This window comes from Schistocerca serialis, chromosome 7 (assembly GCF_023864345.2).
Source record: "Schistocerca serialis cubense isolate TAMUIC-IGC-003099 chromosome 7, iqSchSeri2.2, whole genome shotgun sequence".
NCBI lineage: Eukaryota > Metazoa > Arthropoda > Insecta > Orthoptera > Acrididae > Schistocerca > Schistocerca serialis.
In genome coordinates, this window is record NC_064644.1 from 574,449,282 (window position 1) to 574,463,024 (window position 13,743).

Below are 13,743 nucleotides of genomic sequence, written 5' to 3' on the forward strand. Positions count from 1 at the left end.
GACTTACCAACCTCAGCTATTTCACAGCTCTCATTCACATCGACATCAAGAATACCACCTAATCCAGATCCAATACAGTCATCATATATTTTACATACATCAATAACACTGTTTTCTGACCAAGAGAAGAAATCATTAGTACACAATACATCAAAATTCTCATTACTCTCACATTCTGGTTTGTGTCTAGCACCTACATCACTATAATTAAACATAGTATCCCAAAACGTTTGATCAAAATATACATGAGAAATCTGGTATTCCTTCTGTTCAACTTCAGATACCTGTGCCACATTGTTAACACTGATATTATTGTGTAATTGCAAGTGTCAATTTGGGGTCCTGTGCTTGATGTGTTTCCTCGCCCCCAAACTGTGGACCTTCATTGAGGTGGACTGCCATTTCCCTAGTAGTTACCTCTATGATTGTTTCTCCTATTAAATTGCCCATGGTTTTCCCCATTATTCCTATTCTGCAGATGTTCAAAATTTCTGTCTCTATTACCGATTTGGACCCTGATAAAAGTTACCGCCATCTCTGCTTCTGTAGTTATTACAATTGTGATCTACCGTATATTATTTTGATTATTATGGCACATGCCTCTTTCTACTGCTCTATCCTGCCTGTCAACTGTCAGTCCATGCACTAATACCACTGCAATCTCTCTAATAATCTTCTTTTGAGTGCATCAATCAATGTCATTGTGTCAAATGGTTTGTCAAGGTGTGTTAGTTTCTTAATTTGAGTCTTACAAAACTCTTTCAGAGTACCATCGCTATTCCAATAATTAGGACCATTCAAAAATTCACTTTTAATTCTCCCCTGTTCAGCTTCCAACCAAAATTTATTTAAAAAACTTTTTTTTGAAAACTTTGATATGTCTCTCATTGATTTAAATTTAAATTTATCCAAGACAGAGCTTTGCCTTCAATACATCTTTTAACAAATTAAATTTTTTGATCATCATTCTTGTCTGACACAAAACTATCTCTACAGTGGTGCAGAAAATCCACTGGATGTAAATTGTCTGATGGAAAACTTTTGATTGGAATGTTGGACCATGCAGTACCATTGCTGGAATAAAGATTTTTCTGAATACAGTTTTCCTGAACTACTAAAATTTTTTGATCTAAAACATTTACATTAGTTAGCATACTTTTTTCAACATTTAAAATTTTTTTATCTAAACTACTTAAGCTCTGTTCCATTTTTTCCACAATGGCCTTCTGTTCAGCACAGATGTCATTAACAATCTTTGTCTGTTGTGCATATTGGGCTACTCATTTTCCAAAACAATAAATTTATTTTCTAAGACATTGACTTTTTAACCCCTTTGATGACCCATTTTTTAGCTCTAAAACCTGATTACTAAGTTGGTCTAACTGGTATTGTACCCTATCCATTTTACTATTGTTCGCAGTTTTTATGTCATTTAATTGTTCTGGTAGTGAAGTAAATTTGCTGTCATTGTCTGTCCTTATTTAACTGCTCATTAACTGCACTAAATTTGCTGTTGTTATCTATTTTTATTTCAGTTAACTGGTCATTAACTGTTTTAAATTTGGTATTGTTATCTGTCTTCATTTCACCAAATTTTGCCAAAATCAACTGCAAAATATCTGTTTTCACCATTTCTTTGCTAACTACACTTTCACTTGGTTGAAACATGTTCTGTGTCCTACAGCTTTCAAATCACTGTCTTTTTTTCTTCCACAACAGGCTAGACTTCATTATCAGTCAACTGGGATGATGCCCATAGTTGTAATCTTACCCTTCTCACACATCACCAGAAAATTTTCAGAATCTTTGATAGGTGTAAGATACACAAAAATCTTTTTTACTTATGTTCATTTTCTTATTGTTTGCTGCAGTTCTCGCGTCTAGTGGTAGATTCTTGGGGCTGAAATTTTGACTTTGTGGGTTCTACTTGACTAGAAAATTGATGAATTAATTTCTGTTTCTATGACTTTTTTATTTTATCTCATTCTTCTACATCACACTGACTTTACAATCTCCACTTCCATAAAACCAACAATTACATTGTTATTTCTGAAATTAAAAACACACCTGATTCCATCAGGGCCGCATGCCCACTACTATGAACTCATTCTGCAGTACTAACAGAATTCCAAAGAGTTTACAAAGCAAAACAGTTTACAACATTTCTTGACAAAAGAAGAGTCTTCACCAAGTTATATCATTATTTTATACATGAGTCCAGAAATAAATTTAATAAATATCATCAGATTGTACAATTAATAATAGGAATTTTAAGTATGTCAGATATTTGATAAGTTCAAACATTTCTGAAAGAAGAGTAACTCCAACTGTGCACACAGAGCCAGCACATATTGATTTTTAACAAATTAATTTCTTTTTATACATTTCAGCCTGAAATATAATACATCATAACAAAATCATACGAAATTCAATTAGTTAAACAGCTGAGATAATGTAGTATACATGGTATCAACTGTTCCTTAAAAAAAAAAAAAAAAGAAGAAGAAGAAGGCGAGAGAGAGAGAGAGAGAGAGTAGAGGAGGGTGTCCCATTACAAGCTCTTGTGCTGTGCAGGGGTCAATGTCTTGGATGCGTAGGCTATAGGCTGTTCAGGCTGATTCCCATTCTTGTGTGCCAAGACTGCTCTGATGCCCTAGGTAGATGCATCACCAGCCACAACAAACGGGCAACTGAGATAGAATGTCATGAGGCAAGGGGCAAATTTGAGCATGGTTTTCAATTCAGTAAAAGCCCAATTCCAGGCAGGGCTCCAGTTGTAAGGCACACCCTTTTTTATGGAACTAATTCAGGGGTTGTGTAATGTGGACCATCTGAGGATTACACTTTAAATAATAGTTGATTTTGCCCAAAAACACCTGTAATTCAGGTAATTTCCTCAGATGGTGTAAGGAATATGTTGCAGTGACATTCCAGTCAGTATGCCTGACTCCCTCTTTGTTGAAGCAAATACATCACTTCTGGCTGAGAAAACCTGCCCTTCTCCAAATGATAATACAAGCCTGCATTCCACAGTATCATAAAAAGGGCATGGAGGTTTTGCAAATGTTGCTGGTGGGAATTTGCTGCATCAGCTGTTGTAGAAATCTTTGGAAATCTCTGAGGGCTGACACAAGGTAAGCATCAGTGAGGTCAATATTGGAGTAATATTCTCCTCCAGCAAGTTTGGCATGGAGATCCTGTGACCAGGAGATAGGATAAGTTTCCACCTCCAATTGGGTATTGACCGTTGTCTTGAAATTTCCACACAACTAAACAGAGCTATTGGACTTTCTGATGAGCAATGAACAGAGTAATGTGTTTGATGCTGCAATGATCGAGAACTGCCCACAAAGAGAAATAGAACATTCTCCATAGACCACCAGTGCCACAAGGATGAGGACAATTCACGCAAGCTAAGGCATGCATAAGTTACCTGATTTATGTAAGAAATAGTTGCCCTGTGTCCAACTGGAAGTGGATGTCGTAGTGAGAAATGTGAAGTGCAAGAATCAGTTTACGCATGAAGGGGTCGCCTGGAGGGATTAGAGACTGCAGTGCATATATGGTAGATAGTGCAGTCTTAGGGCAGGATGGGAGTGGGTTGTGCAGCTTTGGCACACTGAGTGGAAATGCCCCTCTTTGCCACAGCACATGCAGGACGCCAGTAATAATCACAGTCTACTTGAGACTGAGCAGAACACTGTGAGCATGAAGGGAGTGGCATCCATGACCATTGACGAGACATGACCAGAGGCTTGGACACATTAGAGACCTTGTAAAATGAAAAATCACAATGTTTCTGCAATCTAGGACTCATCCTATGCCTACAACACAGGAAGGGAATGCATGGTGGCATGTTAGCTGCCACAGCTTGTGGCCTCACCATGAGTTGTTCATTAGCAGCCTCTGCAATTTGAAACAAATGTGTGATGCTCAGTGTGTCCTGCAATGAAGCATGCCCCTGTGTGGACCTCTGGATCAGATGCCAGCTGAACTATGATGTCTCGAATCTAGGAGACCACATATAAATCTTCACTGCTTGGTTGACACAAGTGAAATTGTATTTACAGCTGAGACAATGCAAGTCATTGACCTATCAGCTGTATGTTTGTCCAGCCTGTTTATGATATTGGTGGAACTTGAGCCTAGAGGCAACTGCATGATATCTCTGAAAATAATAATTAGTTAACAGAATGCACACCTCCTGAAATGAGAGTGTTACTGGGTGGACAAAGGCGCTAATTGTTTCAGCTGAAAAAATGTTACCCATGTTGCCCTTAACAGAAATAAAAATTGCTGCAGTGAATCATCCATGACTTGAAATGCTGAGAAATATTGCTTCAGTCGAAGCAAAACTGTGTCCCAGTCCCCTGCAGCATCACGGGAAAATGGAAACAATGTACGATGTATGGGAGCATTGGTTGCTGGTTTCACTGAGGCCTGGAGCAAAATGGCCTCGTGTGCTTGGAGTTTGTGTGCCTGAAGCTGTAGCAACTTTCATAGCAAGCCTATCTGTACCTGCTGCTGTTACATTAGCTGCTGCTATTGTCGCAGCAGGAAAACCAATTTAGTGTCCATGCTAGTAAACAACTTCCTTTCTCCTTATTGTCAATTCTATACTGGGTAATCCAGCTGGCTCCTATCTATGAGTCCCATGCAACCTGGAGTGCATTCGAAAACCATGTAAAAGATGTTCATTCTCTCACTTGCTATGCACAAAATGTTATTCCTACATAAAAAATGAACATGGCCTTTTTGTTTGAAATTTAATGTATATAAATTTTCTACTAGGAAATGTTTTTGCCAGATGGCATAGTTTTCGAATTATTCAAGGAAACATACAAAAGTGACCTTCCAACATGTTTTTCTTGAATAACTCAAAAACCTTGTCCTGTAGTGAAAACATATCCAAGTACAAAATTTAACTACATTGAATATCCTGCAAAAATATCCTGTTCATTTTTTTCTGGATTCCATAAAACCCATAGGAAGTGGCAGCTGAAACACCCTTTTTATAAGAGTAACTGGATATCAGCACATGTGTCAGTAGCCAGAAGAGAAATGTGTGAAGTCGCAAGGTGGAAGAGCAAGGGATTATTGGTACAAACATAACATAGCAAAACATATAACTGTGCGGCTGCAACAATCCTGCCTGCATGTTATTGTTTGCATAGGGAGATTGATGGATCATAGTGTAATTGCAAAATGTAGACTGAATCTGCTGGCAATCATGATAGTGGCGGGATAAAATGAGTAACTATTGTTAACTGAAAGTGTGTTCTACGATTGCTTCTAGAACAAATCGAAATAATTATGTAACCTGTATCATCATCAGCAGTTTGACATCCACTTCTGTATAAAGGCCTCTTCCGGACTTTTCTGTGTATTATGGTCTTCATCAGCATGCTTCCTCACTACTGTTGTAGGATTTCTTGTGTTGTCTAGCCTCTCTTCATGAGATCATCATCTCATTCTTTTCTTATCCATTTCGATCCAGTAAAGAATTTAATTTGCCCATCTGTCATTTACCTGGTTGTGTGTCCCACTTCCAGTTCCACTTCATTTTCATTACAGCCATAATTACATCTCCATTCCAGTTTGTTCTCTGATCCATTTGTTTCTCTTCCTATCTCTCAAAGTAATGCCACACATTCACCTCTCTGTGTCGAAAATTCTGTTTAGTTTACCTAATGCACCCCATTACTGTTCTGCTTATTTGTTTTCCCATTCATCAAGTCATTCTCTTCAACTGTCCTACATACAAAAACTCACCAGCTGGGACTGTAACTTCATTATTAATTTTTAAATTCTTATATATTGCTTATATATTACAGTAGTCTTATTCTACCTGTTTTGTAGGCCTCCTTTCAAATGTGCTCCAGTAATTTCTTTTAATGTTGATGTCTATCTGCAGCGGAGGCAAACAATACAATGACATTAGTAAAATGAAGGTACCTCAGATACATTTCATTGATGCATAAGACTTATTCATTTTCCCATTTTTTGTTTTTATGTTTTTAAAATTTTGCTGTTTGCATTTCTTTGATTGTTTTGATGTGGCCTGGCACAACTTTATCTCCTGTGCCAACATCTTCATTGCAAGTAGGACTTGCACAGAATATTCTCAGTTACTGCCTTTGCTATCAGTACACACTGTCACTGTGTGCTTCGGTTTACCTTATGTTCTCATTATCATTCTTTAGCAGACCAGTTCACATTGCATCTAAACTGACATTTATTTATTTAAGTTGAACAGTGGACATTCAGACCCTTTATTACATTACACCAGGTTTTAGGAGGAAAGATAGGTAAAATGAAATACAAAACAAATATCAAATAAAATAAAATAATAAATATGAAATAAAAGAGCAATAAAAAGATTAAAATATTCATGTAAAATCAGATAAATGATTATAGAAATGGCCAGACAAGAAAAGACTTCCAAGCAAATTTTTCTTTTAGATAGAATTTGATGTTTGTCAGTAGGAAAAATCTGGGAAACATGAGTACTGGAGAAGCTTTGAAACTTTAGGTGTTCATGTTATAAAATATGAGTGGATGCTACAGGTAGCTGTAAAATCAGCAAATCATGTAGCTGTTAAAATTTATGATCATTATTAATGTGTAATCCACCTTTTGTTTCAGTGCATCAACCTAGGGCTTTCAACAAGTAGAAAATCTCTTAGCACAGTTACCACTAACTGCATTTATAGAAATACAAAAGAGCTTAGCTCTTTCTGCTCCATCATCTACAGAAAAGGATGCTCACAGAAATATATCAGCACCAATAATAAAAACTATTATTCCCTGTGGACTGGATATCATTTTCCATTATGCCATGACAGGTATGGTGGGGGAGTATGCAATGATCATGCGATGTCTTGCAGAAGTGTTTCCCAGCTCTCTTGATTTCTTACTTACTTACTTGTAAGGCTGGCTAAATGAACTGTAGTCATTCTTTAGCCTCACCAATTAGACTCCTCCATCTTCTTCAGTCCACGTATTCTTGTGCAGCTAATCCTCTCATAATCATATCCTCTCTGACCCCATCAATCTATCTCAGCTATAGTCCTCCCCTTGGTCTGTTGCCTCTGATGTCTTCTTCCACCACTTTCCTGGTGATTTGGCCTTCTTGACAAATATGTGCCAATACCACTTCAGTCTCCTCTCTTTAATCACTGCCACAATGGTCAGGGATTTCTACAAATCCTGCAGTCTGCAATTTTTCCTTTCTCCTCAGTTGTCTCTATTCTACACTGGTCCAAAAATTTGTCTCAGAACAGCACTCTCAAATTTCGGAAGCTTTCTTTGAGTCATCTGGGTCAGAGTCCAGGTATCTTGTCTGTGCAGAAGCATGAATCAGTTGTATTTCAACCCTGTGCTTCCTAATATTTGTGGATCTTGATACAAGCCATGCCTTAAGTAGATTTCTGAGTGCAAATGTGGACCTGCTTCCTACTTGAATTCAAGCCATTATTTCCTAGTCTGTCTCATTCCTTCATTGAGTAATGCATCAAGATATTTTAACTCTTTTATCCTTTCAAAGGATTTTACATTCATGTGTAAAGGGCTGTTGTTATTCTGTCAGGGATTTGGTCTTGTCCATATTCATCTTCATCCCTGTTCTCATTGCCTCTTCCATTAACCTCTTATCACATGAATCAGATCTTCTTCATACTGCATTATTAAAATTACATCATCCGCATAGGTCCGGGTGTTGATCCTTCTGATTTCTTAACACGTTAATTTCGTGTCATAGCAACAAGGGCTATAAAGGAAGTGGATGAGGTAAGGAAGAATGACAAAGAAAGATATAATTGAAAATGAATTCTTCCACATGACATTCCCTATTTAACACATTCACACAAAATTAGTTTGTAAAAATTACTAATATTGTGAATAATATGTGGGTAGAAGAGGATGCTTTAGTGCTCCTAATAAAAATCATTTGTATACAAATTTTGTGTTTTGTGTCTTCCAGTGTAAGTAACGTAATTAATTCCTTACAGAACAAAATAAAAAAAGAGTTTAAATATGATTGTATTATTTGTTTTGTGTAGAGCTACTTTGCAGAACATGTTTATTATATATTATTAACGTGTTAAAAATGGAAAAGTTGTATGTTTGGAACGTAACAATTGTTTGAAAGTTGTATGTTTCATTTTCTTTCATTATAAATTCTAAAGTAAGAAATAGTTATGAAATAAATAATTGAATGTTCCTTTTACTATTTCAGACACCAAGTAAAGAAAACATAGAAACACTTTCAGCTCTTGAAATAGCAGAACAGATGACATATGTGGATCATCAGATATTTATTTCGATTTCAAGCGAGTAAGTGTTGAATTTTTTTCAATTTCTCTGCCAACACTAATAATAAAAATAGTGTAATTTTTCCTTGTGGATTACAGTATCTCTTACTGAAAATGTTCCAATAACTCACAATGTGAGATGGAAGGTGAATATCCGCACATCAACGATTGGAACAAAAAAAGCAGAGTTTTTCTGGAGTGCAGATATCTTACTTCCAGAAATCATACATATTTCATTCTTGAAATTCTTTTGAATTCATTAACCAAGTATAGAACTTGTTCTCAGCAACTTCACAGCTTATGAGGATATACAATATATTGGAAGGTACTTTATCTTATTTGTTTGGCATCTGTAACTGATCATTCTTTTATTCAATCACACATTGTGTTTGACAAACCCCATTAAGAGGCACAATCCTCAGGGATGCATAGCAAGTCAAAATTTATTTTAGCATAGAAATAAATTTGCAGCTTAGTGTCTGGTATAATTAACAGAAAAACTATACCTTAAAAATGAGTTCATGACCACTCTTTGGAAGTAATAGGGTAACTGGTCATCCATAAACCTTGAAGTCTCATTACTACATTTAAGTTCGTATTATTTTTGGAAACTACATTGCAGGAGAGGTTATGAATGAAACAAACATTCAGTTTGAGAAAGTAAATAAATAACGCAGTTCTGTAATAATGTGTTAATGCAAATGAGTGTTGGTTCAAAAATTTAGTCAGTCACCAGAAATTTAATTTCTACCAAATTGTACACCATACAGTGTGAAATGCTAGCTATCTTTATTGCATCAGAAAATTTGAGGATGCAAGAGAAAAAAAGAATGAACTACTTATTTGTATCTAAGAAGACATCAACTGAGAAAACTAAAGAAAACCTGAGATAGATTTTCATCCAGTGTTTACCTTCAAGAGGAGAAATATGTATCACTGCCTATAGACACAAAAAAGTAAAAGTGAGGTACTACGTACCTTTTAGAACTAATAATTCCTATAGTCGTGAGAATATGTTGGAGACAGTTACAAATGAAGGATAGGGCAGGATGAGACCCACCTGTATAACCCAATAAATTGTTACCTCCAGTATTTGTATAGTTCACTTGTTCCAGCACAACCATCTGCAAAAAGTGAAGCTACTACTGATATTTTCTGTCAAGTCATTAATACATAACATCAACAGCAAGGTTCTGAAAATGCTACCCTTCCCTGATGTACACCTAGAGTTATCTCTATTTCTGTTGGTGACGCTCCATCAAGGATTGCATTCACCCTGCCAAGAAATCATCAATCAAGGCACAAATTTTGTTTGATACCAACATCATTATTGCACTTTCATTATAAATTTGGTGTTGCACTGTGTTAAATGTGAAATTACTTGAGGACTGCCAGCTACAAATGATCTAGTAAGAGAAGTCTTGTGCAGAAAGTACAACATACATTCCACTGCACTGTGACACCTGCAGCCACAGAAACCACCTGCAGTTAACAAAATTTCATAACTACTGTCATAGGAGGCTTTAGAAGGGGGATTGTTGCTTGCAGTTGACAAAAATATTGTCTCTATTGCAGTCAAAGTTGAGTGTAAAACTGAAGCTATTTTGTAGTGTATAACAGGTGCAGGCAAAGCCAAGTTAATTATTGTAACAATATTGTGAAAACGAAAGTTGCTACTCACCATATAGTGTAGATGCTGAGTCACAGATAGACACAACAAAAAGACTTTCACAAATATAGCTTTTGGCCAGTGAGGCCTTCATCAAAATTAGACAACAAACATGCACATACAAACTCACGCAAATGCAATTCTCACACATGCATAACTGCAATCTCAGGCAGCTGAGGCCCCACTGAGAGCAGCAGCACCAGTGCATGATGTGAGAGGTGTCTGGTTTGGGTGGGGGGGGGGGGGGGGGGGGGTAAGGAGGAGGCTGAGGCAGGGAGGGGGGAGGCAGACAGGGGGGAGGCAGACAGGGGGAGGAATAGTAGGGTAGGGTTGGTGGACGGTGAAGTCCTGCAGGTAGACGGAAGGCTGGCGAGAGGTGGGGGGGGGGGGGGGGGGGGGGGTTAGCAGAAAACAAGAGAGGTAAAAAGACTGGGTGTGATGGAGGAATGAGGGTTGTGTAGTGCTGGAATGGGAACAGAGAAGGGGCTAGATGGGAGAGGACAGTGACTAATGAAGGTTGAGGCCAGGAGGGTTATGGGAACATAAGATGTATTGCAGGGAAGGTTCCCACCTGCACAATGCAGAAAAGCTGGTGTTGGTGAGAAGAATCCATATGGCACAGGCTGTGAAAGAGTCATTGAAATGAAGGATGTCATGTTTGGCAGCGTGCTCAGCAACAAATGGGCCACTTGTTTCTTGGCCACAGTTTGTCGGTGGCCATTCGTGTGGACAGACAGCTTGTTGGTTGTCATGCCCACATAGTATGCAGCACAGTGGTTGCAGCTTAGCTTGTAGATCACATGACTGGTTTCACAGGCAGCCCTGCCTTTGATGGGACAGGTAATGTTTGTGACTGGACTGGAGTAGGTGGTGGTGGGAGGATGTATAGGTCTTGCATATAGGAGTAATATAGGGGTATGGCCCTGAGGTAAGGGGTTGGAAGCAAGGGTTGTGTAGGGATGGACCAGTATATTGTTTAGGTTTGGTGGATGGCAGAATACCACTGTGGAAGGGTTGGGAAGGATAGTGAGCAGGGCATTTCTCATTTCAGGGCATGACGAGAGGTAGTCGAAACCCTGGCGGAGAATGGAATTCAATCGCTCCAGTCCTGTGTGGTACTGAGTTATGAGGGGAATGCTCCTCTGAAGCTGGACAGTGGGACTTTGTGAGGTGGTGGGAGACTGGAAAGATAAGGCATGGGATATTTGTTTTCGTACAAGGTTGGTCGGATAATTACATTTTGTGAAGGCTTCAGTGAGACCCTCAGTATATTTTTGAGAGGGACTGCTTGACACTGCAGATGCAACAACCACTGGTGGCTAGGCTGCATGGAAGCAGCTTCTTGGTATAGAACGGGTGGCAGCTGCCAAAGTGGAGGTATTGTTGGTGGTTAATAGGTTTAATATGGATGGAGGTACTGATGTAGCCATCTTTGAGGTGGAGGTCAGCATCGAGGAATATGGCTTGTTGGGTTGAGTTTGGACCAGCTGAAGCAAATGGGGGAGAATTGTTGAGGATCTGGAGAAACATGGATATGGTGTCCTCACCCTCAATCCAAATCACAAAGATGTCATCAATGAACCTGAACCAGGTGAGGGGTTTAGGATTCTGGGTGTTTAAGATGTATTCCTCTAGATGGACCATGAATAGGTTGGCACACGATTGTGCCATGCAGATGCCAATAGCCGTACCCTGGGTTTGTTTGTGGTAATGTCTTCAAAGGAGAAGTAACTGTGGGTGAGGATATGGTTGGTCATGGAAACTAGGAAGGTGGTTGTTGGTTTGTTTTCAATAGCAGTAAGGCCATAGGCATTAGGGATATTTAAAGGGAGGTGGCATAAGTAGTGATGAGCAGGGCACCATGTAGTAAAGGGACAGGAACTGTGGAGAGTCAGAGGAGGAAATGGTTGGTATCTCTTATGTAGGAGGGAAGGTTCTGTATAATAGGTTGAAGGTGTTGGTCTATGAGAGCAGACATTCTCTGTGGGGCACAGTAACCAAACACAATGGGGCATTCTCGGTGGTAGGGTTTATGGACTTTAGGAAGCGTGTAGAAAGTGGGAGTGCTGGGAGTGGTAGGGGTGAGCAGAGAGATTGACTCCAAGGAGAGGTTCTGGGAAGGGCCTAAGCATTTGAGGAATGACTGGAGATCCTGCTGGATTTCTGGAATGGGGTCACTGTGGCAAGGTTTGTAGGTGGATGTATCTGACAGCTGGCAGAGTCCTTCTACATCTACATCCATACTCCGCAAGCCACCTAACGGTGTGTGGCAGAGGGTACCCTGAGTACCTCTATCGGTTCTCCCTTCTATTCCAGTCTTGTATTGTTCGTGGAAAGAAGGATTGTCAGTATGCTTCTGTGTGGGCTCTAATCTCTCTGATTTTATCCTCATGGTCTCTTTGCAAGATATACGTCGGAGGGAGCAATATACTGCTTGACTCTTCGGTGAAGGTATGTTCTCGAAACTTTAACAAAAGCCCGTACCGAGCTACTGAGCATCTCTCCTGCAGAGTCTTCCACTGGAGTTTATCTATCATCTCCGTAATGCTTTTGCGATTACTAAATGATCCTGTAATGAAGCGCGCTGCTCTCCATTGGATCTTCTCTATCCCTTCTATCAACCCTATCTGGTACGGATCCCACACTGCTAAGCAGTATTCAAGCATTGGGCGAACAAGCGTACTGAACCTACTTCCTTTGTTTTCGGCTTGCATTTCCTTAGGATTCTTCCAATGAATCTCAGTCTGGCATCTGCTTTACCGACGATCAACTTTATATGATCAATCCGTTTTAAATCACTCCTAATGTGTACTCCCAGATAATTTATGGAATTAACTGCTTCCAGTTGCTGACCTGCTATTTTGTAGCTAAATGATAAGGGAACTATCTTTCTATGTATTCACAGCACATTACACTTGTCTACATTGAGATTCAGTTGTCATTCCCTGCACCATGCGTCAGTTCGCTGCAGATCCTCCTGCATTTCAGTACAATTTTTCATTGTTACAACCTCTCGATACACCACAGCATCATCCGCAAAAAGCCTCAGTGAACTTTCGATGTCATCCAAAAGGTCAGTTATGTATATTGTGAATAGCAACGGTCCTATGACACTCCCCTGTGGCACACCTGAAATCACTCTTAATTCGGAAGACTTCTCTCCATTGAGAATGACATGCTGCATTCTGTTATCTAGGAACTCTTCAATCCAATCACACAATTGGTCTGATAGTCCATATGCTTTTACTTCGTTCATTAAACGACTGTGGGGAACTGTATCGAACACCTTGCGGAAGTCAAGAAACACGGCATCTACCTGTGAACCCGTGTCTATGGCCCTCTGAGTCTCGTGGACAAATAGCGCGAGCTGGGTTTCACACGACCGTCTTTTTCGAAACCCATACTGATTCCTACAGAGTAGATTTCTAGTCTCCAGAAAAGTCATATACTCGAACATAATACGTGTTCCAAAATTCTACAACTGATCGACGTTAGAGATATAGGTCTATAGTTCTGCACATCTGGTCGATGTCCGTTCTTGAAAACGGGGATGACCTGTGCCCTTTTCCAATCCTTTGGAACGCTACGCTCTTCTAGAGACCTACGGTGCGCCGCTGCAAGAAGGGGGGCAAGTTCCTTCGCGTACTCTGTGTAAAATTGAACTGGTATCCCATCAGGTCCAGCGTCCTTTCCTCTTTTGAGCGATTTTAATTGTTTCTCCATCCCTCTGTCGTCTATTTCGATATCTACCGTTTTGTCAGC

At 39.3% G+C, this 13,743-nt stretch overlaps 1 protein-coding gene across 1 annotated transcript in view; it reads left to right on the top strand.

The window, feature by feature from the left end:
• The window catches only part of LOC126413258 (ras-specific guanine nucleotide-releasing factor 2-like), a 1,992,910-nt gene that overhangs the window by 1,756,739 nt on the left and 222,428 nt on the right, over positions 1-13,743 (top strand). The window contains 1 exon segment of the mRNA XM_050083160.1: positions 8,237-8,334. Within this exon segment, the coding sequence (XP_049939117.1) occupies positions 8,237-8,334 (98 nt within the window).